Source organism: Vidua chalybeata, chromosome 1 (genome assembly GCF_026979565.1).
Source record: "Vidua chalybeata isolate OUT-0048 chromosome 1, bVidCha1 merged haplotype, whole genome shotgun sequence".
NCBI classification, from domain to species: Eukaryota; Metazoa; Chordata; class Aves; order Passeriformes; family Viduidae; genus Vidua; species Vidua chalybeata.
This window is the reverse complement of record NC_071530.1, coordinates 114,720,237-114,746,181: the sequence shown is the minus strand read 5'-3', so window position 1 is coordinate 114,746,181 and position 25,945 is coordinate 114,720,237. Positions and strand designations below refer to the sequence as shown.

General features: G+C 39.9%; 2 protein-coding genes across 7 annotated transcripts in view; one reads left to right on the top strand and one right to left on the bottom strand.

Annotated features, from left to right (window-relative positions):
- Positions 1–6,238: 6,238 nt before the first annotated feature.
- CHCHD7 (coiled-coil-helix-coiled-coil-helix domain containing 7) lies at positions 6,239–17,021 on the bottom strand. Of its 5 annotated transcripts, none has more exons than XR_008435369.1 (5): positions 14,792–14,936; positions 13,297–13,370; positions 12,630–12,728; positions 7,445–11,851; positions 6,239–7,222 (listed from the first exon to the last, which is right to left on the bottom strand). XR_008435369.1 is itself a non-coding variant. In XM_053968718.1 (4 exons), the coding sequence occupies exons 2-4, from the start codon at positions 13,348–13,350 to the stop codon at positions 11,750–11,752; spliced, it is 255 nt and encodes an 84-aa protein (XP_053824693.1). In that variant the 5' UTR covers positions 13,351–13,370; positions 16,952–17,021; the 3' UTR covers positions 6,239–11,749. The 5 variants fall into 5 exon arrangements, 3 of the variants coding, with proteins under 3 accessions (XP_053824693.1, XP_053824643.1, XP_053824485.1); XR_008435364.1 differs by having other exon boundaries at positions 6,239–8,319; positions 8,597–11,851; XM_053968718.1 differs by lacking the exon at positions 14,792–14,936 and adding an exon at positions 16,952–17,021 and having other exon boundaries at positions 6,239–11,851.
- The window catches only part of PLAG1 (PLAG1 zinc finger), a 47,702-nt gene continuing 38,191 nt past the window's right edge, over positions 16,435–25,945 (top strand). For both annotated transcript variants that reach the window (XM_053967547.1, XM_053967300.1), the window contains exon 1: positions 16,435–16,641. The gene's annotated coding sequence lies outside the window, so the exon portion shown is untranslated. The remainder of the gene's footprint in view (positions 16,642–25,945) is intronic.

The window sequence follows — 25,945 nt, the reverse complement described above, 5'->3', positions numbered from 1 at the left end:
CTTGAGGAACTGCAGCCAAGCCAGCACTTTCAGCACTTCAGCAGGTGATTCACCAGCAGCTGAGTCATCCCTGTCCAAAGCTAGCACATGCAAAACCTAGGGAGGGGTGGGCGGCTAGGGAAGGGAAGCACAACGAACCTTTCTCCACTAATTCATGCCATCTGGGAATGACAGCCCATAGGCCTGCAGCTTTGTTTGCCAAACATTGTTTACAATTTTTATTATGAAGTCCATAGGGAAGGAGACTTAATTTTATTTAACAGTTCATCATCATTACACAAACTGTTGTTCTGTGTTTAGCTTCAGAAAACAGGAAGCAATACTCATGATTAGTTAGTCAGACTTCTTTTTTTGCAGGCTTTTGTTGTTAAACAATTAGATGGGAAAAGTGGAATTGAAGTCACTGACATGCAACTAGAGTCTTTCAGTGTTAGAGGTCTCTCTGGTAAGCCACAGAGGATGTGAGCTGTTGCAGTCTTGACTCATCACTTTGGTTGGTGGTAACCCAGGCTTACATGGGAGGTCACTTGGCTTAAATGTCCATAACTGAACAGAAGGGCAGCAATCACAAATTGTTATCCATAAGCAGATGCTGCTTTGTGCCTGAGGCTCACGTGTTCCAGTGTTTGCACCATCACTTTGTTTAAGTGTGAAATTACATAAAACCAGTCACTGCCCACAAAGAAGCTCTTCCCTTTAAGTTGCTTTGTTAGCAAATGTGAGCAGTCCAGTGAAGGACCCAGCAAGTGTAAAAACTAGTGGAAGGTTGAAGATGAGCTGTTCCTAGGCAATGGGACAGGGTAAAGGGAGCAGGGTCTCTTCAGCTGACAATGGTTAGCTGTTAGACAGCTCAGCCCTTCAATTTATCTCACCTCATAATATTTTGTCTACTAATCATGGGCATCACTTAAAAAAAATAAAAAAAAAAGTAATAATTAGTTGCTTTCACTATTCTGCAATGAACAATTAAAACACCAAACTTTGCAACATAAAGGTACACAATTGATTATTCCTTAACATACAGTGCAGAAAAACCAAATTCACAGACTGTGTAATGCTTTAGAACACTTGGCTACACTCAAGTCTCAATAATCACTTGATCTGTAGCTTCCATAGAACAGGAGCATTTACTGCACTTCCACTTTGACCATGCAGCCTGGGTTGAAAACAATTTCTGCCATCAAGGGTAGAGGTGAATAAAGTGAACACTCTTGTCTTCTCAAAGGCAAACTTTGGGTTTACCTCAGGACAAGCAAACTGGTCTAGAAGGCTCCAGCTTCCCAAGAAAAGCTAGTTCTCTAAGGCAACGTGAGTAGAGGCAAAATATTCCCATATCTTCTTTTTTTGCACCAACTTCTCCAGATGGGAGAAGACTTGAATTTACCATGTAGTGCAACTTCTTAAGGAACTTGGATGAAGGTATAAGAACATGAGGAATGTGACTTTTTTTTCAGCCCAGCTGGTAGAATATGGTCTTTGTGAAGAATTTAGATACAAACAGTTAAAGGTCAGAATTTAAGATGTATCAAGTGGTTGGGCATTTCCACACCATGAGTATAGCCTGAAACAACAGACATGGGGAAGAAACACTGCCTAAAATCAGAGATTTCCATTCTGAAAAAGCTTGTCTGAAACTCATAATGTCTGGACATGGGTCTCTTACTACAAGAGTCCTGTGGGGATGCCACAGGTCTACAACAAATAAGGCACAGGCTGCACTGTGCCCCATCCATGTGCTCTAATAGAACATATCATTGGTGATCGAGGCTCCAGACTTGGCCATTTGCTGAGTGGGGAACTTCAATACTACAGGTGCATATGAACTTGTAAAAGTTATTCAAAAGAGTAATGTATCTATGGCCTAGATCTCCACTTCATTAAAAAAACCAGATTTTACATTGGCAATAAAGTCCCTCTTGTAGAGGACTTTTTTTTTAACCTAAAAACATTTAGGTTAAAACATTTTTTTCCATACTAAAACAAGTCTGCAGATACTCTTAATTATTCTTTTTTCCATTCTCTTTCTTGAATGATCCTCACAAATTATACTTAGCTTAATAACATTCAAATATTTTAAACAGGTTTTAAAGACAGGAAAAATTACATTTGTTGATTTGTAGTTTTGAGAGCTAAAATGCGATGGCGTGTGATGGCTTCTCAAGAGGGCCAACATGCACATGATCAGAGACATGCAGTGAACACTGATGTGTAAATGCCTACTTAGATTTAGGCTGTTTTCCTCTCATGTTTGGGGTTCTTTTAACTTTTATTTTGGTGAGGGTTTTTTTGTGGTTTTTTTTTTAGCAGACTGAGGCCTGGAAGTTTGAACAATGGAACTATTGGTACAGGTACAAACTACCATCTTGATAATAGGATTAGAGATGGCCTATTTGGAAATGCCATTAGCTGCATATTTTTTGGGGTTTTTTCAGCCCAGCTGGTAGAATATGGTCTTTGTGAAGAATTTAGAAGTTCTTTTTTCTGCTTGTAGTTAATTAAATCTTCCATAGCAGGGCAAAATTCAAGGCAGATGCATAAGAAGCACCAAGCTACTGCCAAACACCTTTATTCTTCTCTCAAGAATTAGGGATTTTTAGTACCTGAGGAAGAAATGTACCAGTAATACGATCTGCATAAATACTGCATTTCTTTAAAAAAAGTATAGGAGGAAAACTTTGTTTATATTACCCTCATTTGTAGTAGAGGAACTCTTTATTATGTCCTGCTGTTTTTGGGTAGGTATCATTCTCCCAGTGTCAAACAAAGCTTACTAGACTGCCAGAATGACAGTTTCATACCTTATTACAAAGGCAGGTCCTTATCATGGCTTTTCTCAGAGTAAGGCATCCAAAAGCTCTGTGTTTCACCAAACATGATACCACTTTATTACTTGTACACATATTACATTATCCAGTGTATGCTGACTACTGTTTTGTTAGGTAGGGTCTCTCATGACATTACATGAAATAATCTGGCAAACCAATATTAGATGTCACTATTCAGCTATTGGAATAGGGGGTTGAGGTAGGAAAGACATTGACCTTCATTTTGTTTCTTTGAATAAGTTATTTTAAGGTCATTTGGATAAATAACTGTGGGAGTCAACACTATCTGTAAGCTATCTGACAGGCTACCTGTTAGGCAAAATCCAAAGCACATGATCCTTAATCCAAGATCCACTGTGAAGAAAAGCATATCCCAAATATCACACATATGTTCCAGTAGAGAAAAAGACACAGGGAGGCAACTTCTGATAGAAGAAAAATTTCTTTTTCCTGCAATCATCTCTCTTTGGAGAAATCACACTTAATTATAAAACATGGCCAACTTCTGTGGTACTTGGGGATACAGAAAGATAATTTGTTGTCCAGATGTTGAAATCTGTATTGAATATGGACTTTTGAAAGAACTCTGTGTATACCAACACATTCACTACCCACAAAAAGGTTTATGCATGTGAATATAGCACAGTGAATGGTTCCCCTTGTTATAAACCCCAGAAATCATTATGAGACTGGAAGCAGAGTCCTAGGATGCCTTCTGGTATTCTGACAATTTCCTACTTCAGCCTCACATTAGTGTTTATCACTGATGGAATTAAAAGCAGCAAACAGGCTACCAAACAGCTCAGCTTTCTTTGGTTTTCATGATTTTTTTGTGATGGGTTGTGTAGCAATGTGTTGTGTCCCTTCCTTAAGGACCCAGAGGAGGAGCTCCTCTGCAGCAAGCATTGCTGTGCTCCCAGCAGAGCTGCCCTCTTCCAGCAGGAAACCTCCCAACACCACCAACACCTTCCCCTCACAAACACTGCCTCAAACAGAGAGCTTTGTAAACACCAAATCATAAACAAAAATTTCTCAGCAAAGTACCTGATTTGGCTCCATCTAGTTTGATGAAAAGAGGTTTATTAAGTCAATTTCCTTACCTAGAGATTTGCTGAATATGTTCCTGCAATTCCATATGTTGAATGTCCTTCTAAAGGCTTGTGCAAAAACATCTGTGAACCTCCTGTGTCAGGCACATCTCATCAATGGTATTAATCCCTTACTGAACAGCAAATGTTTTTTTCTCTTGCGTTGGTGCAGAATCTAGCAATGTGAAAGCTGAACTGGAAATAAATCACAAGGGAAAACTTGCCCAAATAATCATTTTCTACAAGTAAACAGCAATTCTAGACCCAAGAAAGGATGTGAACAAAACCAAATTAATCTATTAATATTTTAAGTTCGCAAATTGCTCAGATTATAGAAACAGTATCAGCTTCTTGGGGCTTTACAGAGTCCAACTGGTAGCAATAAGCAGCAACAAATGACCTCACCAGTACAATCAAAAACAACCAGCCTGCATTTCCAGACCTGTACAAAACTGGGCTGATCTGTACCCATTTGGGTCAGAGAATGAGATTTCCCTGACTCAAGGAGTAGCTGCCTGTTTGCTAACATCCAACTTTATAGCAGCTTTTCTGGCAGGCTGATTTCCTGCAGATGCCAAACTGGAAGAGAAAGAGATACTGATGCTTTCTACCAACTCCTGGCTGGAAATTTTCTTACACAACAGAAAACCAAAGCATTTTGTGAACTCTTCCTGTCTCACAGCAATGCTAAAAGAACTGAAGTGTTATTTATTATTATTATTATTGATTCTCAGGGGTTTGAACATTAAAGGACAGAAACCTGAAAACTGCTTTTGATGCAGATGTAAGACCTACCAGTTAGCTTTTTCAGTGGTTTTCTGCTCCTCATACACATATGTTTGCAGCACCCAATTGCAGTGTGAACACATCTAGGACAAAATAGATGAGTACACTGTAAAGACTATTTAGACTGCCTAGCTGAAGGTGCTTGGCAACCATGGTTCCTTCTAGGTTCTATCTACTTCTAGCTGCTTGCCACCTCATAAAGCACAGGAGAGAGAAAACAGCCCAGGACATTCCTGGAGTGTGGAAGAAAACATCCTAACACAGCTGATGAGGGAGCCAACTAGGGAAGACACCCTAGTTGTTTGTGAACAGAAAAGGACTGTTGGAAACCATCTGGGGCATGCAATCATGAAATGAGTTTTTGATTCTCAGAGAAGGGAGCAGATGGAGGGGTAGAAGGGAGATGTGTCCAGCAGAACTGCCACACTGGCCATCCATTGGACAGATTTTGGGCTGTTTAGGAGCCTGGTTCATAGGACTGCTTTGGAAGTAGTCCAGAAGGCTAGACATTCTACAAGAAGGGTCCAGACCATAAGTTTTATGAGAAGCAGCTAATGGAACCAGGGTTGTTTACCCTGGAGAAAAGGAGGCTCAGTGGGGGACCTCATTGCTCTCTGCAACAACCTGAAAGCAGCTTCTAATGAGGTGAGAGTCAGTCTCTTCCTCCAAGTAACAAACAACAGGACAAGAGGAAAAGGCCTCGTATTTTGCCAGGGGAGCTTTAGATTGGAGACTTTGAAATTTTTCTTCACCAAAAGGGTTGTCAACCATTGGAAGAGGCTGCCCAGAGGAGTGGTGGAGTCACCATTCTTGGAGCTGTTGGAGAGATGTGGAGATGTGGTGCTCAGGGACAGGGTTTGATGGTGGACTGGGTAATGCCAGGGTAACAGTTGGACCCAATCTAACAGCTTTAAGAATCACAGCCCCTGAGTGCTCACAGCTTTGAATAGCTAAGCCCTTTTTCAAGCACAGAAAGCCTCTTCTGACTTGGAAAGCAGCTGCAACTTCAGCATTTGCTTCCTGTATTTTGCTGCTTACTCAGACACCCTACATTGTCCCTTCCAGCCCAGGGATACAAGGGTGGCTGCAGCTCCACAGAGAGGTACTCAAGGTCCAGCTGGCTGAAGAACAATGGTTATCCCCTTTTCCCTCTGCTATTGGGCAGCTGGATACATGCCCCAGGGTAGAGGTCTGTGTTACAACTGATGCTAGGGATCACACAGAGGCACCTGCTGGAGGGAGGAAGAAGGGACATGGAACAGCAGTTGCTGAAGGGAATGACTGTAAAGATGGCCATTCAAACAACACCTTGCAGAAAAATAAATTTCCTTCTGTTCACCTACACCCTAGCAGACTTCACAGTCAATCCTCAAGGCTGATGAAATATTTTTTCCATAAATCCCAGCAGTGTTGAGGTAGGAACAAGTAGTCTGTCAGCACCAAAGTGCAAATTAGAACATGAAGCACCAGAGACTTCTGGGATCAAAGTTTCTGTCATCCATAGGCTTTTGATGTCCAAACAACACAACAGCCAACAGGTACAGAACCCTCAACACCTGTTTATTTTCAATCTGAGAGTCAAAAGGGCTTTTCCAACATCTTGAACTGTCACCTTTAACTTAAGAACCACTTTAGCTTACCTGTCACATAGATAAATAATGAAACAGCATTTCTTAGACTATCAGTAACATCCATTCAGCATTAGGAAAAATACAGCCAGAAAGTACTCAAAACTGATATTGCAGGATATGGTAAATTCATAGTGTACCTCCTACCTAAGGATTTGTCTTGCTAGCTTCATTCCATCTATTTCTAACTTATGGATTGAAGCAAGCACTGTTTGACTGACATATTCCAATTTAGCAACTTCATTCAATTCCGCTGTTTAATAAAAATAGGAGAAAATGCCATTCTACTTGTAATATGCAACCACATTCACTGACCACTTCAACAGCTGCATGCAACCCTGCAGACAAGAACTGGTCAGGGATCCACATGTTTCAGGTAAACAAAAATTTGAGATCCATGTGTGACACAGTAACAAAATATTACCAGCAGGCTCTTTCCATAAAAACACTGCAAAATCTTTTTTTTTGCCAAAACAATTGCAATCTTTTATCATCAATTAAAAATTTTTAGATTCTTCAAAGTCTGGCGTGAGCTGAGGGCCCCTATTTCTATTAGTGTAAATTTGTCTTAAAGCTGTGAATTGCTTTTAGAAATGAGGTATTGACTGAATAGACTACCTTAAGCATAATCTTTTTTGTCATTTCACATCACCTTGTTACAATTGTTTTCCATTTGACAGACACTAGCTCTATTTTGTCCTATGCAGAATTCTGTTGTGTTCTGCCAGTCACTTGATATCAGGAAGTGTTTGCAGGGCATAGCAGTTTATTGAAATAAAATAGGTAAAGACAGCTCAAAAATAGTGGGACTTTTAAGAGCAAGTAATGATTGAGGATTTTCAGAACCATTCTTCCAAAAAAAGGATTTTGAGATAGGAGTCATTAAAGTAGAAACCTGAAGGATAGAAAAAAATTACTTAGTCACAATCTGATAGCTTGAATTAATATATATGGTACCATATATGTCATAAAACAATTAAGTTTAACTGATCCACTGTATTTAGTTAATATAAGTGCAGTACTTCCCTTTTCTTCTTCATATCAAACAGGTTGCAATAGAAATTATAACATTCTGAAGTAGTCTGTTTGTTTTACTTTTTATTACTTTAATACTTACAGAACTATTTCTTCCAGTTGCCTCAGATTCTTCCAAGAAAACAAAAGCCTGCAATGGTGTACTGTTTTTCCACACAATAATTCTTTCATGGCTATTTGGGAAGACCAACTTTAAAGATGTAGGTATTTTTAACACAAGTTAAGGGTTGTCTCCAAATGCATTAGAGCAGCATAACATTTTGTACTCTAAATTCATCTTATCTGTTCTGCAAGTTTTACCAAAAGCTCATCTATGCACATGTTCTTGATCACTTGTGTGCAGAAGTTTCATTACAAGACCGTGAAGGAGACTCAGAGCAGCAGCAGATTTAACTCACTGCCTTTCAAAAGCTTCAGCTAAATCCAAAGAAATTTTCAGGACTCTAGAGCTAGACAATCTGGACTCAATGATCCTTGTGGGTCCTTTCCAAATCAGCATACTCTGCAATTTTGTGGGCTTCCTTTGAACATCTTCAAGAGCACAGACTCATCCCAATTGTGGCAGCAGAAAACTCTGAGCCAGACAAGGCTTGCACTGTAGGGTAACAGAAAAAATGAGATGGCACAAATGTACAGATGGGAATCAGGATATTCACCTAGACCTGGGAGAAAGCTTACAGCTGCTGCTCAGTGCCTAGTGTGATCAAATAACCACAGTGAAAAAATCTATCAAGGAATATATTCCAAAGCTTCTCAGGCTGTACAGAAATCTATTTCTCAGCAATGATTTCAACTCCTCTCCTCCTTTTCTGTTTATAGTGTAGAGACAGGACCAATCTTTCCTTTCTATTGGATGAATTCTGATACCTCTGTGGGAAGAGACCAAAAAAGCTTGAAAGAGTCAGTAGTGGGTGGAGTGCTTCTGTTTTCAGTCTGTTGTACAACAGCACCATCCAGCTGTCAAACAAAAAAATCATCAAGCATTAATGCTGCTATCCGGATTTGGTCCTTGTATCACAAGCAAAATGAGTCATTACAAGTATTAAAAAAGCCCCCAAAACCAAAACCCAACCCACAGGTCACTTCCCTCTGTCTTAATTATATTGATCCATCTGTGCTATGCTTTCTGGGCTATGTACAAGAGTGTGCTTTAGGGAAATTAAGAATGCAGCCCAGGTGGATTTTTTGGTTTTTTTTTTTTTTTGTCCAGTAAGAGTGGCAGACTGCAGCTTACCTCTGTTTCAGTGAAGTGTGGCATGTAAGATCTCAGGTATGAAGAAAAGATCATTATCTTTGGCTCACAACCAAAGGTAGTTAATCACACTACAAAAATTAATGGAAAAATCTCAACTCCTAAGAGCCTATGTTTAAGCTATCACACCTTACCACTTGAGCTTCAGTAGTGAAAGCAAGAACAGCAACCTCGAGTGAGGGATAAAAATAAAAACTCATACTCAAATAACAGATCACTCCTGAGAGACATTACAACATGAGGAAGAAAACTCCTTGCTCCCTCAAGATTTTTCATAAACTTGTGTTATTTAACAGTAAGGAATATGCAATGGAAATAAATGGCATTCCCTACAACAGATGACTGATTACCTGAATTAAATGTACAAGGTCACTGCTTAAACTGCCCTCAGTTCTACACTAAACTAATTTTTCTTGTAACATCCACAGGGAGTTTACCATGTACATCCACTGATGATGAGAAGTCTAATGTTAGACTACTTTTCCTGCATTACACGTGCCTTAGCAAATCCTGTGATCACACATTCTTGCATTGACACCTGAAAGCAGTAATGCATCTCCTTCTGATTTTTTGAAGTACTAGTACTTTACAAACACTAGTACAGTACTAGTTCTTTACAAACACTTTACAAAGCAACACAGGGTACGCATCAATGCCAGTCATCCTTTCAAAGAAAACATTATTGGAAGCTTCCCAAGTAAATATTGTCAGGAAAAAAAAAAAAACAAAACCAACTTGTAAGTGCAACAGTTAACCTAAGAGAAAGAACATTTCTACATGCAAAGAAAACCTGAAAGGAAATCCTAGGATAAATGAGATAACTTTAAGGAACTTGAGGTTATGCAAAGAAGAATCAGCATGCCCACTTCAAGAACGAGATGACATTTTTCTTGCACATAAAATGAACTGTAGATTTTAACATAACCCCAGAGTTTAAGAGCACAGCAACAGAAAAACAGCAAGCACTAGAATAGTAGCTAAAGCCATAGGAGCAAAGAACATGTCCAAAGATACAGCAGAGGTGGCAAATGACAAGCCTGTGCCAAGTAGGAGAGAAGGTGCCCTTAGACACCAAGGGAGGCAAAAAGCCAGAAAGGCAGCAAAGGCAGAAGAGTCTGAAAAGACCCAACCCTAAGGAAGAGGACAACAGCTTCCCAAAATCTGCAGATGGACAAGAAGATCAAATAGAGGCATGGTTAATGAGGAAGTATTATGGCTAAGTTTAATGAAAGCAAGAAATTCTCTCACTATGAAAGAGAACAGAGAACACATGACTTTCAAAAGGAGCTGTATTAGAAAGTCACTACAAGACTATATCATTAGATCAGAGGCAGAACAAAGGTACTAGAGAAACACTGCAATGAGAAGAGACCAAAATGTTAAAATGAGTCAAAAAAAGAATTGGTGCCAAACGAGCAAAAAAAAGAGGAAAGACTGGTATGTAGGAGGGTATTAAAAGGTAGCAAAGATGTGGCAGAAAAGAGCAAGCCCTTGAATCTAGAATCAAAGTATCTTCAGCTCCACACACGGGGGAACAAAACCAAACAAAAAACAAACAAACAAGCAAGCAAACCACAACCAACCAGACAACAACAAAACAACAACAAACAACTACAAAAAGAGGAAAACGGCTAAGTTTGCACTTTAGGTGAAGACAAAGTTATTTGAAATAAAGAATCTTATGGTCTTGATGGAAGAAAGTAAATTTTCCTTGCCAGGAACTGACAAGAGAACTTGTGACATGCTTGAAGGCTGTACAGCTTTGCTTGGAGAATTGCACACTCCAAAGGCATAGGATTACACATTCATTCCAACAGAGATGGTAGGATCAATCAATTTCAAAACTCAGATGTAGACAGGAAGCAGAAAGGAAGAGCAAAAGCAGATTTTGTGGAGTTATTAGTCAGATCAAACAACAAGGAAATAGTGCAAAAATCTCAGCAAGCATAGAAATAGGCCTACAGTGGAAAGAAACAAGACAAACCAGACAGGAGAAACAGAAAGCCATGAAGTCTTTCCAAAACAGTCTAAATAGAGAGACAACATTTTTACACCATCCTTCATGAGGTCAGCCAGAGTTCTGCCAAGTTGATCCCAGCAATAACTAAAGGATTTCACATGGAACCTGAGCTCATGACAGTAGTTTTTCTCTTATCACAGGATACAAGCTTTTAAGCCAGGACACCAGAAGGTAAAGGGTAAAAACCACTGTTTCCAATAGACAGCAACATATTTACATTTATTAGTTGTTAGAATCAACCTTATTTAAGATTAGAGTACCTGTTTAAACTGAGCTTTGTAATCTCGTATGAGTAAGCATTTCCAAACCCCAGGTTTCAGCTGTCCAGAGTCTTAGATAGATGTACTATAGTTAAACCTGCCATGTCACTCAGAGGATCTGTTTACATGTCTGCAAGTCGCCCCTGCCGGCCCGCCACCAAAGTATCGATTTACTATCCACAGAAATTACTATGCAGCTCAGACCTGAGGAGTTCAGTTTTATCTTCACCAGTCTCTCTAACCTTATAACTAGCAAAGCTTGCAGATCTGATTTACTGCAAGCTTCTGCTGTCACTGACAAGTGCAGTGGCAGACCTACTGACAAGCTTGTTGGATTTAGGATTTTAGTTAATGAATAGTCTTATTAAAACTGGGGACACAGAATTCAACATGTGAAAATAGTGATAAAGTAACACACAGTAAATCCATACTATTGAGCAGAACAGCTGAGTGCAAGGAACATGTTGCATGTACCAGCTTCTCAACTTGCTCCAGCCTCAGAACTTAGAACCACACTGCAATGCTCACCAATCCCATCTTTTCAAACAGACTTTCTGCAAGTCCCATTAATTTAATATTTAGCATTTCACAGCACGGTAGTTTCTACTTCCAAAAGTTTCTATGCAAGTTGCACTGATACCCGTATCTCCCAATAAAAAGAGGCCAGGTTCCTATGACAGGAAGTATGAACAAACCCAGGAAGTTCTATCCTAGAAAGCTCACATATTTCAAAATTTAAGATCTTATTTTCATCCAACATATGGCAACTGTAAAATCCAGTTCATAAAATGGTGACTTCCTGCTGCTAAGTCTTCATATGTACAGTGACAACAGTCAATCAATTCAGGTTTCTAGTCAGTAGGGCTTCCCCATTGATTCCAAGATTTTCTTTCTTTCTTCTGCTGAGGGCATCTCTGGTTTCACACCACTTCTCTTCCTTTGCATCATAATTCCATGCTGAAAATAGAACAAAGTGACCATGAGAACAGATTTCCCAGAATCTCTGCTCCTGAGCTCTGAATGAACAAGATTCTTAAATAGAAAAATGCTTTGTATATCAAGACCCAGGTACTATAAAAGGCCGATTAGCTGATAACTAAATGTACTAGTAGTTAGTTCAAGATACCTGATCGTTTACCTTGCTGCTTCAGAACACAGTGCAATCAGTATTCCCATTACTCTATGCCAGACTAATGCACAATCATCCATAAATAGTTTTTTTTTTTTTGTAATTTGTGCAAGTAATTAAAGGCTAAGCTAAAATCTCTTTACTTCAATGGTATAAGGAAACAGCAGAGAACAGAACAGTTTAACTGCACATAGATCCTCATGATACTTCTCTACCATCAAATAAGCTTTATATCAGGTTAAAATAAACATGATCCAAGCCAGTGAGAAACCAAATAACCTTACCTTGCCTCAGAACTTTTTCACTGCATCAGTTTAAAAGAGAACTTTTTACTAGAAACATGTGACTAAAGTTCAGAGGAAAACATCAGGTACTGCAAGAACACTGACTCACAATCTAAGAGAGCAAAGCCAGAACAATCAAGTAAAGTATTATGATGCGCATGTGCTTAAGTCTTCCAGCAACATATACTCATAACTACTTGGGCTGGTAAGTTACCGTAAAAGCATCATTAGCTGAGTTTGAAGGATTCAGAAAGCAGCATGCCAGAAGTAACGTACATAATGCAAAGCAGGGAGTAAAATTTAGAAAGTTTACTGTGCTTACCCAGAATTTTCTGCAGTTTTTGTACTTCAAAAAATAATCAGTACACATGTCCTTGTTATAGTTGTTGTCATCCATACATTTTGTAGTGGCATCTGTTTCCTTTAATAGGGGAAAATATACTTCAGAGCAGAGGGAAGTTACTGTACTCAGGGTTTAAATATTTTAACAAGTCACAGAATAACTATGAAGATAGGAGTGAGCTCTTCAGATGAAAGAACACTATCAAAGAGAGCAAAGGAACACCTATTACAAAGGATCATCAGTACTTCCAAGCAGTGATTTCACTTAGAGATAACAGAGAATAGCCCTCTTCAGACAGCAAGTGCAGAGTCCACAGAACATTTCTTTACAATGATGCTTGGTGTAACTCACAAAAGACTTTTAAAAAATAACCAAGCTTGTCTAACCAGGATTTCAGGCTCCGGTTTTAGGGACAGAAAATTTAAGAGACTGGTATCAGTTGTATTACTCCTATTTATGGGGAATTTACTTGTTATTTCATGCTTATTATAATGGGTGATTTTCAGCCCTTCCCATCTTCAGACTCTTAAGAAACTTTTAATGTGAAGTGCTATAATGCCAGTGTGTATCCACAAAACAGTCCTCTAGAAAGTGCATTATTTAACATTGAAAGGTACAGACAGAAATCTCAATTTGATCATCTTACCGCTAGACATGGATTTATATCGTGATCTCTAAGCTTTTTTGCATGCCTGGACATTCTAGACACTCGTACCTTGGCTAGAAAGGGAAAATAAACAGGTTAAGTATCTACTTTTAACAGTAACTCAGGATTAAGTCTGAATTTCAGGATGTAATAAAGGCCTTCTAGTAACACACAGTTTTGCTATCTTTAAAAAAAAACTAAACAAAACCCAACCTTCTTTTGCAAAGAGTTATTTCAAAAGCAGTAACAGCAAGACAACGCTGGCAAGTTTAGCCCATTGCCAAGACTGCTCACTCCCTGATAAATTCCTGCAGAGAATGGAGCCCCTGCAGCAGCTCTCACACCAGCCCGTGTATCATGGAGGAAGTGACCACGTGTAGGAGAAACAGATCCATAGAAGCTGTTCACAGCCAACACACTGTAGACACTTCAATTAACAGCGTGTGGGAGGAATGTACAAGTAAACTTTTCCAGATTTGTTCCTGCTCCTTAGCTGGATCATATCTGCATCATCACTGAGCTTTCCCAGGTACGACAAGTGCCCAACTATCTCCTGTGTTGCTATAGCAAATATTTAACAGATAAAGAACTGGTTTCACCGCAAGGTGGGACCAGACCCACTTACACTGTGTATGACGGCTTGAATCACATTTTTTACCATTTAGTAGTTTTACACTGACTCTGTAAGCTTGAGACACACAGAGTTCAGTGCCAAGACTCTACACTGATCCAAGATGATGACATCAAGATGAACAGCAGACCCTCTTTCCCTTTACAGCTTCCTATACATTGCCTCCAGCACACATATGGCAACACAGGTATGTGTTCCAAACAAATACTAAATCTAAAAAAAAATTAAATTAATGTTGACCAGATAACTGCTAAAATCAATGCAATCAGAAACACAGGACAGAGGGAGCAAATTAAAGTATTACTAATGAAGGACACAATCTTGTTTTTTACTTTGTCAAAAAAAATGGTGGTAATTCTTAACTAAGACCTATTTCTGTGCACAGTAGGGAATGGTAAGTGCAAGTCTGCAGTAAAAAGCCCGTTTTGCTTGATACCAGATTAAAAAAAGAACTAAAATACTGCTCTTTGTAGCTCATAGAAAAACATATTTTAGATGGGGTTTCCTCTTTGGGTAAGAGTAAGCTATTCCCAGCAAACAAGCCTTAGGCTTTACAAACTGTGCATGTATAGTTTCCTGGTGCTTGCAGTACTCTTTGCTTTCCATATGGTCATCGTCTGCAAATGGGCCTTTTAATTAACAGCATGGGAGGTGAGAGGGAATGCTTTCACTTTCCTTTGAGAACTATCCAGTGCTTAAGTTAATTTCACAAGCCAGGCAAATGCTCTCTTTTTTGATGGGTGGCAGTGCATTTTTGATCAGGCACTTCCAACTCAAATGGAAACACAAGCAGGTATACTAGCATCATCACGGACTTCAAGAAAGGAGAAGGGAAGGGAGAAGTAGGAAGCAAAAGCAGCATACCACAATGCCTCACCCAACCACAACAGATAAAAAGATTTTTAGATGTTTGCATGTGTCTGTGTTATAATTCCACATTTCATTGATATTACTGCCTAAGCAGACATGCCTCAAGGTGTACAGTGTCACTCTGACTTCAGAATTACTCTCCGAAAGAATACTTGTGAGTCATAGAACGGGCCGTCATAATCAGTGTTCCTTACACAAACCGCACCTGACACTTTCAGTTTGATTATGCTACCAGAGTCTGCAACCGTGCCCGGTCTAAGGAACAATGCACGCAATCCATGAAATACCTACTTAACGAATAAGCAGTTCAGGTTCTAATGAAGATGCGCAGCTCAGAGCAGGCAAATGCTTAAACCTTCTTAGTACTACCCAAAAGGTCTGATAGCTCCTGCGCGTGTTACTCTCTCCCCGTCTCCGAAGTACTTCAGACTTGAAACATTATCAGCTGGAAGGGCAGGCGGGTCACGCCGAAATGCTGCTGTGTGACTGAATGACCAGTTGGGTAGGAAGCGAGCTTCCCCCTCCTCCCAGGTTTTGCACATGTACGGGCTTCCCTTCCTGCTTTCAGATTACAGGTCAGAGCCCAACCACAACCGAAGGCTTGGTTATTCCACAGTTCTTAATTATGCTTTAACACATTAACAGTTGTAAACTCTACCACAGAGAACCAGGGCTGCTGCTGGCACTCTTTAACCCTGGGGCTTTTTCAGTTCATAAACCATCAGGGCACTTTGCTACAGGCTCCTGCCCATTGAAAAGCATTCGGTCTGCTTTAAATGCACGCATATAGATACAAATTCGCTAATTATGCTGCAACGTAGATCAGCTCATTAAAACTTTGAACCCTGGACCTAAGGCCGTACAAAAAAACCTACAGCATTTTGGGCTGTTACGGCGGCGGAGGCAGGAGGAAGCAGCCGGCGGTCCCTGACGCTGAGCACGGCGGAGCTGCCGCCTTGCCCAATTCAGCTTCCCGGGGAGGGCCAGGGGCCGTCCAGGTGCGGAGGCGAGCCCGGCGCCCCCCGCCCGGTCCCTGCCTTCCGCCGGCGGTGGAGCGGCCGGAGGCGCCCGGCGACCCCTTCCCCCGCCCCGGGTCGTTCCCCGAGGCCGCTCCCGCCGCCTCCCCTCGGCACCACCTGCCGCCAGGGAGCGGTGCCCGGGCCGCGCCGCCGCCGGGCCCGAGCGGGGCTGCCCCGGCCCGCGGTCGGCGAAGGTCGAGCGAGACTTCCCTCCGCCGGCCGGGAAAGGGAAGCGGCGGGCGGGCACAGCGCGGGTCGCCGCCGGCGGCACTCACCTCCGTCCCCGGCCGTGTCCGCTGGAGCCCGGGGCGGGAGCGGGGCAGCCCGTCTCCAATTCGAAAGACGTCAGCGGCTCGGGCAGCTCGCTTAAGTACGGGCGCAGCCTACCCCGCTCCCGGCCCCGCGGCTCCCCCCGGCCCCGCGCCGCCGCCGCCCACGCCCCGGCGGCTCTGAGTGGCACGGCCGGGCCGCCAATGGCGGCGGCGCCGCGCCCGCCCCGGCCGTGAGCGGCGCCTCCTTCCACCAACGGGGCGGGCGGCGCGGGCCGCAGGCGCCGGCGGCGGGGCGCGGCCGCGGCCCTGACTGACTGGGGGAGGCGTCCAACCCGCGGTGCGTGTGGGCGGCGGGCGGTGTGGGCGCGGCGTGTGCGGCAGGCTGGGCTGCACCGCAGCGCATACACTACAATGGCTGCTGGAAAGACGGGAAAGCAAACAATTTCCAGGCCCGCCGCGTCCAGCCCGAAATATGGGGAAAAAATTACAGAAAAATCGGAGAACACTGTAAAGGGTGGAAACGGGGCGCAGAGGGGATGCTGAGGCTCCCGCGGTGAGTCTGCTGCGGGTTTGGGGGGCAGGCGCCGGGGTTTAGCAGGGAAATATCAGGGTTATTTAAATTATGAAGGGGGAGGAGGAGAAGGAGGGGGGAGAGCAGAGAGGAGCAGCGAGCAGTGAGGAAAAGTTTGTGTTAACCATCCCTCCCTTCCATCCCTCTCCCCCCATCTCCCGCAGCCCCCCGCCGCCCCGCGTCGGACCCCCCCGGGGGGAAAAGCACGGGAGGGGAGGCGAGGCGAGCGGTGCCCCCCCCACACCCCCCTTCCCCTCCCTCGGAGGGAGAAAGAGATGATTTTCAGAAAAACCTCTCTCAGGAGTTTCCTCCACTCCTCCCCTCCCTCCCCGCGGCGCTCTGCTGGTTCGCGAGGAGCGGGCGAGGCGGCGGGGCTGCCCGGGGGACGGCAGGAGGGCGCGGGGTGCCCGCCGCCGACCCCCGCGGCGGCCCGGGCCCGGGGCCGCGGGGCAGGGGCAGGGGCAGGAGCGGCGCGGCCGCCCCCTCCCCTCCTCGCCTCTCCGGAGCCTGTGCTGTGAATGCAGTGACAGCGGCGAGAGCGGCGAGAGAGGGAGCGGAAGACATTAGAGACCGCGGTGCCGAAAAATGAGGGAAAAAATTAATATAAATTCGCCCACGGCCTCAAACCGGACAAATTTCGCACAGAAATTTCCCCCGTGGACCCGGCTACCCGTGGGGTGTCCCCCGGACCTGGCGGCTGCGTCTTTGGGGGGATCCGGAGTGACTTTGGGGCACTCGACCCCCCTTTCCCGTCGTTTTTTGGACAAAAGTTTTTTTTTTCGTAATAAAGAAACGAATTTGCCTGCTCTCTCCCTCCGAGTAGCCCAGGAGCTTTTCCCTTCCCCATCGGTGTGTGTTTAGAGAAAAGTGTGAACCCAAGTAAGTGCTGAGTCGTGTTGCATTGGGGAGGGGGGTTTGCTAACTGAAAGCAGGAGAGATCCGGAGAGAGAGAGAGAGAGAGCAGGGACAGCTTGTTGTCAGTATCATAAACAACCAAAATGGAGGGAGAACTGAGGCATATAACAAAATAAAAATCAGAAAAAAATGCCAAAAAATACCTAAAAATCGGGGCTGCTCCCCCTTTTCTTCTTCAAGGTAACAGTATAAAACCCGTGTCTTCCCGAGACCGTTTTAAGGTTTCAGGGAGCAAGGAGTTAATATTTATTATTTTTTTTTTGTTGATGAATTCTTTGGAAAGGCAAAAGCCTCTTATAACTCGCCACCGACAATGAGAAAACGTGAAAATCCCTTTCAGGACAGAGAGGTAGGGGGAGATGATGGTGCAGAAAGTGTATAACTTGGGGGTAATGTGGAGTGATCCTAGATAAGATAAATGCTGGATGTGGTGCTTTATAACTTCCTTTTTTAATGCTTTTTTTTGTGTGTGTTTTTGGGGGATTTGGGGAGATGGGGGCTCCTTTTTTTCCCTCTGTCTTTTTCTTTCCCTTTTTTTTTTTTTTTTTTTTTTTTTTTTTCGGACCGGAATGTAATGCTTTTGTAGTGTCACTTTCCTGATCTAATTAGGATGTGTGAGGCAAAGAGTAAACCTTTCCGGTTTATAAAGTGCATTTTCGTTGCCTTTGAATTTCAAGTTTTCTTGGTGGCTCACTCCTCTGTTTGAACTGGATTCTTCAGAGTGGTGTGGGGTTGAGCTAATGCTCCATAGGGAGAGCAGACAGGGCTCGGGGGCAGGGCACCTCTTCTGCGGGTGGTTGCTGATTTCCCTGGCACGTTCAGTTCACCTGTTTGTCTCCTACAAAGAATGTATTCTGCAGTCTCCTCGTTTTATTTATATGAAATAATGATGCCTCATCTCGCCTCACATTGAAGTTAATGCGAAAGTGCTGCTGATGTTGGTTCCACGTGGGATCAGGGACATAGCAGGGCATTTTAAAGAGACAGCTTCTCTTTTCCTAGGGTTATCATCACCTCTGCAGCACCTCTGCCTCTAGCAGAGGGGTGGTTCGTTGTTTTTTTTTAAATGGAAAGGTATCAAATCGGCCCTAGTCTGATAAATTAGGGAAGGATAACAGGGGGAAACGTGTAGAATCATTGGGATCAGAGCAATTCTTTTGTGTGTAGCAGGTCTTCAGGGGAGTTTTCTTGGTGTGTTAATTAAAATGCTGTGTTTTGGAGAGTGGTTTTTGGAATGTATGTTGCAGAAATGAAATAGTCTCAGGTTGTTTAATATTAAGATCTAGTGCTGTTCTGCTAGCTGTGAATTCTGTGGGAGGAGATGAATTCCCTGTGTGTAGGGCAATTTCACAGACATTTTGTGAAAGTTGTGAAGTGCATTATTTTTACTTTGAATACATTCAGTTTTGTTGGGAACACGTGAGTTTGTTCAAAAGTTTATTCCATGTCTAAATCTCCTAAACCATCCCCAAAGGTTTTGAAAATACTGAAAAATAACTGTAGATTTTAATTGGCCAAAGTAGGGGCTCTTTACAAGTACACCTTAGCTGTGTAGTTATAACATCACTTGGAAGAATTGCCTCTGGCTTTATTTAAAGAAAGAAAAGTCATCCTAACTGTGGTCTGGTGTCATGTATATGTGTGCATGTGTGTATGCATGCATGCTTTTAGCATGGGTTCTGGCTGATACTGGTTTTTTTCTTAATTTTTAACTTGTAAATGTTTAACTGTGATGATGTGAAATGCTCTGCTTGTCCCTATTATCTCCTATGTATTTTAATTTTATTTTTGAATGTCCTATTTTAAAAAATCATCGTCGCCTTTTAACGTGGCAATTTGATACCTTTATGAGGAGTTGCAATGTTGCCTTTACACTTGCTTTGTTTTTGGAGTCTTTGTACTTAGTTCTAGATTGAAAACTGAGTACAGGTATGCGGTTCTTGAGAGGGAAGAGGTTTTTGGATGGAGGCTATTGCAGCACATGTTTTCTGTGAATTTGTGGAAGTTGAGCAGGATTTGTAATAGCCCTCTGTGTTGAATAGCATGTGCTTGCAAATGATCTGTACCCTTTCTGCAAGTGTGACCAAAGAAACTTGTTGCCTAGGATAGCCTTGTGGTTAAAGATTTGGGAAGAAATCTCTGAGTTTTCCAGTGACTCACAGTTGTGAAAATTAAATCACATTAACTACTTTTAGGTTAGAAAAAAAGGGTCATTAAGGAAGAAAGATTAATCATTTTGTATAAAGGAATGATATTGAATGTTTTTCCAAAACTGCCTTTTATGGTTTAGAGATCTCTTTTATAGTTAGTAAGAATTCAGACTTTAAAGTTCCTTTCTGAATATTTCTTAAACTGTTCTATTATTTTTATTGACTGAAGTAACATTACCCTGGAATGCATAGAAATTTGATAAATTAATAGCAGTTCACCATATGTTGGTAGTTTTAATGTACCAGAGTAGTTAGACAGATGGTACTAGATGTGCAGAACTAACTTAAATAAACTAGTTAATGGTACTGAGAACTCTTCAAATGCTGTTTCTGTGACCATCAGTATGAAGTGCTTAACATGTCTCTAGATTTTTACCTAATTTGGAGCTTTTTAATCATTAATATTTTAATGCTGAAAATAGGTATAGACACTGGTAATAACAATGTGAAAGAAGCAGTGTTGTGGAGTATCTTTCTTGACTTACAGCTATGTATTACAAAGCAAATTCAGTGTATCCAACCATAGTACAAAATTCAGGATTTAGGGTGGAGAAAGAGGAAAGGGTGTTCTCTCAGAATTTGATACTCTTCTAAACCAGTTTAATTTTAAGGTATAATCCAGATGGAGATAATAATAGCAGAAAAAGATGTTGTTTAGGATTATTTTTTTACAAACTTATTCTTTTGTAGAAAACAGAATTCTTACAGTGATTAAGTGTTTTTTAAAATAAAAATACAAAGTAACTTTCAAAGCTTCCTTGTTCTAAGAGTTGAGATAATATTTATTATGTATTGGTCTCATTCCATACATGATAAAGTTTGATTTTTTTCAAGATTTTCTAAAATTAAAGCACCTGAGGAAACAAATACTATGGTCTGTTGTTGGTAAAGTTAACCTACTTTTTCTAGGTAAACAGGAGAGGTGTAAATGTATTAAAATTCTTTTTAGAGACTTACCAATCCTATTCAATAATGTTTAAAAATTAATAACTACAGTATTCTACAACAGTACAAGCAAATATAGGAATCTGAAGTGACATGCATTCAGCTTTCTTTGAATGCTTAGTTCAAATGTGGCTCTCGGTGTGTACTTTTAATTTAGTAATTATCCTGAAAAATTAGTTTTCAATGTAGAACTTTTGAGATTTAAATTAAGAAACCTTTAAAAAGTTGTGTAATTCTAAAAGGCACTGTGTACAAAGTACACTTCTAATGGTTGTCCATGTCTGTAGCTGGTTAGTCAAAATGGTGCCCTAAAGTCTCCTCCTTTCAGGGTATTGTATATGTTTTAAAATTAATGGGTTAAGGAGAGCACTACTCATGTTCTAAATAAACCACTGTTTGTAGCTGTTCAAGGTTATTTTGTAAAATAGATGTTTTTACTTCAGAGTCTAAACCATAAATTTTTAAAATTTTCTGTCTATAACCCTTTATGTTGTTAAAACCAGTTTTTGTGAACAAATACATTTTGGTAGGGTTCTTGAACAAATTTATATGTTTACCAAGCAGAAATATTCTGGAAAACATGAAATCTGTTCAAGTACTTAGACCATTCTCAAATCAGTATAGACTTAAAAGGAGCTAGCAGTGGCCACCACTGAAGTGACAGAGGACTTGCTTTCAAGGAATTATTCTCCAAATAGCTGCTACTAGTAAGGATTTAGCTTGCAGAGCTTTTGAAAGAAATGTGCAGTATTTATCCTCTGAACTGCTGAGCATCTTTAACTGATTACCAAATGTTTAGGTAGCCTTAAAAAACTATTTTAAAATAATTCAAATATTAGAACACAGTAATGTTTGTATTGCTCAAATATAAAATGTTTAAATTTCTGAAGCATGAGAGTGTTTTTTTTTTTTTTTTTTTTTTTGCAGTTATCTGGGCATTTTGGTAATAGACAATTGTGTATTTTCATCTAATCTAAAAAAACCCCACATCTAGAATTTAATTCAATTTATATTGATTTTTAAATTGTGTGATCTTGTAACTTGAATGTAAAACACTGATTAACTCTCAATATAATCACTTACACAGATACTTTTTTTTTTTTTTAGTTATCAAGGAATATACTGAACATTTTTCTGAAATTGCATAGATTGCAGTTACTAATGCATTTTAAATAAGCAGTTGCCCACCAAATATCAAATGCAAAAGATCCTAATTGTATGTAAGTTCAGAAAAGCTAATATTAAACAGAACTGGTCACCATTACTGCAGATTCAGTTTTATTTTTATTTAGTTTGTGTTGTTAAAGTGTTTTCTATCTACATCTGTATCACTGTTCACCTGTTATTGTCTCATCTTAGGGCAAATAGCAGAAATTAATAGAACTAGAGGGAGTTTGTTGACTTTTGAAAATATTTAGAGTGCTTTTTAGAGTAGTTGTGTGCTCACAGTTTTGAAGGATGGGGCCTTCTTACAGGATGTATTAAAATTTTTAATATTCAAATGGACCCTGCATGTCTAGCAAACGGTTACTGTAGGATCATGGCATTAAAATTAACCACCATATATGTCAGGGGTTTGAGATGACTCTGTAAGTGCATACCTGACAGTGAAGAGTGGGAAAGGATATATAGTTATTCTCATGTTGAAGGAATAAATCAGTTTCTATTATAGTCTTCTCTGTAGCCTTCTTCTTTCTCCTTCCTGGTTCATTGCCTGTCCAGAGTGTAGAGATACCTTGTCAAATACATTAAAATACATGGCCAGAGTGATGAGCTATTCTATTCATGATCAAATCTGATGGTTTTTATAGACTTACAGGGGGGCACAAAGAAAATAAAATGTGGCCCAATGGGTATTTGTTTAGAGGAAAGGAAAGAGAAGGAAAAAAACCCCATAGGTCTGAACTATTGTAAAACCAGAAAGTGAGATTAAAAAAAACGAATGCAGACAAGTGTGGCTATAATGCATACAACAGTAACTCAGAACTCTGAAGTAAAATACCTCAAATCAGATTTGAGGAAGTCAAGTGGGAGTCAGGAAAGTAGAACCTAAGAATTGCCATCAGATGCAATTAAGAAATAACTGTGTAAAGAAACTTGGAAAAATGCAAAAAGTGTCTGTTACAGTAAAATGAATTGCTATAATCTTCTTTTGCACTTAATGTGCTAAATTCCTCTCTCAAGGAAAATATCCCTAGAAATCAGATTAGAAAGTGTTTAAAGGGAATTATTTGTCAAAGTTGTTTTTTCATTCAAGTTAGGATAACTAATAATAATCTCTTCCATATTGCTGTAATAATACTTTATTTGATACAATTTAGCCATACTGATTGCATGTAGATTTACTTATGTATTGTGCAGGTAATTTACCAGTAGCCTGACACTGTGTATCTCTAACCCTAAAAGCTTTTCTTTATGGTTGTGAGTCACATCAGATTTGGCAGTCTGCAAATGTAAAGTATTTCTTAGGAAATAAGATGTAGATTGCTGATTTTGCCTTATGCACATTTACTGTAAATTGCCAAATAACCAAAAAGGAACGAGGCTGTCAGAAAACTTACCTTCCCTCTTCATGTATTGAGTATGTACTTGTTTTTGCTAGTACATGAGTTTTCTAAAAATCCTTGCAAATCATCTGATTCTGAGTTAATGAGATCTCACTATACCATGTTTGAGGAGCAGAAAGACCCTGTGTACGCAAATCAGATTTTACTGTCTCAAGTGCTTGTCACTTGTAATAAAACTGTTTACTGCGTGGTGTATGTATTTATCATGAATATTACATTTATATGTGGGATAGATACAGTCATGCATACATTTTTAGGAGACATTTAGGGACAATATCATGTCTTTTGAATCAGTTGTGGTATAGGATTTTTTTTTAAAGAGATCTTTTTGAATGAAAGGCAGAATGAGAGATTCTGGCAGCTTGCTATTAAATTTCAATCAAGCCAGTATAGTTAGTAATAAAACATTTACAAGTTTGTAAATGTTAAGTTTCTTCAAACTCCTACTGTCACGTGTGGAATTTTCATTTATACTATTTTGCATTTAGTGCAGCTGCCTACATGCAAGGCTTAGTAATAACTGCATTTATCACATGCAAGTATAGATAAAATATAAATATATAAAAGTAGAAATTGCCTGCAGCTGTTCTTATGTTTTCATAAGATGATACATTACAAAGGTGTAAATTTATGGTGTTAGCTACCTGCTACCAGTTACTGGTGCTCTTCTCCTCACAAGTACTTTAAGAAGAGTATTAAAGTAAAATAAAACAAATATAAAATAGCCTCAGAGTTTTGTGTTCTGTTTAAAAGCTAAACACAATATTGTCCAAGCTTATTTTGTTCATTGGAAGTTACTGTGTTCAATACTTACATGATTTGCTTCACCTAGGACACTAGGAAATATTGAACCACCTAGCTTAGAGAAGATCTTAGACATAAATGCCAGTTATTTAAATCTTTAGTTTTTTTTTTTTTTCATCTGTGATTTGAAATTTTCTTTTATTCTTTTGAATACTAGGATTGTGCTCAGACTAAACCACTCCTAATTATGCCCCAGCACAAACATATTGCTTATGGCTATATTTTAATCAGTTTCAGAAAAAGTCATAAAAATATTATTGCATCTGTCGAAGGATGGTGTTGCTACATGCTATTTAAAATGGTGTTTAAGTACAGTTATAAGCATACCAGTACAATGAAATCAGCTCTATTCCTAAACAACAAAGTTACATTATTTTTTACTTAAAAAGTTAACCAAGAATCCTAATATGTTAATTATCCTAATTATTCAGGCTGGTTTTAGTATGTGTTGAAATTGCTTTAAAAAGTATATGTGAAATATTTATATCAAACTTGTTTAATTTCTTATTACTTGTAAAATGTAATGTTTTCCCAGTTATAATTTTAAGGGGTTTTTTGTCTTAGCTGCCTGAGTGTATCCTTTTCTTTTGGATACACTCTTTTCTGAACTCAGCACTTCTTTAACTTGTTTAAAACTCTTTTATTCTCTCAGAATCTATTTCTGTCCCTTTAAGTTTAGCTATTGATAATTTTTGTATTACAAAAATTGTGCCAAGGAGTACTGTGAAATTAACTTGAGCTGGTGATGCTACAAGTAGAAAAATTGAGTGCAGTGTAATACAGGAAACTTAATCATTATGGTGTTTGGGTGATGGGAATAGTCCCTAACTGGATGAATATTAAACTTATCTATGAGGAAAAGATGTCAGGTTTTGTCAAATATGTGCTATCATTTTTTCTCATAAGTACTCAAACACACTTCTAGTGTCAATTGCTGTAGAAGGCAAACAGAAATCTAGATCATACTTTCAGAAATGTTAAACTGTGAAATAAGTTTCTTGGGGGGGAAAAATGGTTTTAGAGGTCTCCTCTATATTATTTCACCTTTGAAAACTTGGCCACTTCAGAATATTTGCGATCAAGTAAGTTAAGTCCATATTGAAAAATGCATTTCAATTTCTAGTACAGTTTTTATCTATGCATCATGTAAAACAAACTTCATGCTCTTTGTTATACTTAAATATTTGTACTGAAAGGAAAGTGCATTTAAGCAGTTTTTAACTACATTGATTGCTTGTCAGTTTGATTGGAGTAGCAAGATACTTTAGTTTGGGAAGGTTGGATATGTGTTATTATTTTCAGTTTTTCTGTAGTTTGACTAAGAAAACAACTGAACATAAAAAGAGACTGGATCTTCCTTCAATCCTCAAGTGAGAACACAGATGTGGTCAAAAAGGTGCTCTGGTGACTTAAATCACTGCCCCTCAGTCCTCTCAAAATATTTAAATCATATGAATTTGTGATATCAGTCACATAGTTGTGTTAAACCTTGAAACTGATAATATATCCAGTTATCTTGAAATGAACTCCATAATTCTTCATTAGCAGATTAAATTTTCTGAAGCTTTTGTCTGAATAAGAACTTGAGTATTGTGCTGTTTGTTCCATTTTTCATCAGGAACCAAGCAATAAAAAGTCTCTCAACTCCAAGCAAAGCCTCGAAGATTTAATGGATGCTCTAAATGAACGTTCTTGTCATAATTTTAGGTGTTAAACTGTGGTTGAAGGTCAAATAATCCCTTCTGCTAAGCATCCGAATTTCATCATAAAGGAGTTAGTTTCGTATGTGAAGGTAGTTTTAGCATGAAAGTTACATGTAGGCAGCTTAACAAAAAAAGCTAAAAG

Coding starts and splice junctions, on each gene's coding strand:
- CHCHD7 (XM_053968510.1), bottom strand. CDS start 14,843: ATGCAAACATCTAAAAATCTTTTTATCTGTTGTGGTTGGGTGAGGCAT. Junction 13,371..14,791: donor TGGTTGGGTGAGGCATTGTG/GTATGCTGCTTT, acceptor TTCCCTTTCTAG/CCAAGGTACGAGTGTCTAGA. Junction 12,729..13,296: donor ATATAAATCCATGTCTAGCG/GTAAGATGATCA, acceptor CCCCTATTAAAG/GAAACAGATGCCACTACAAA.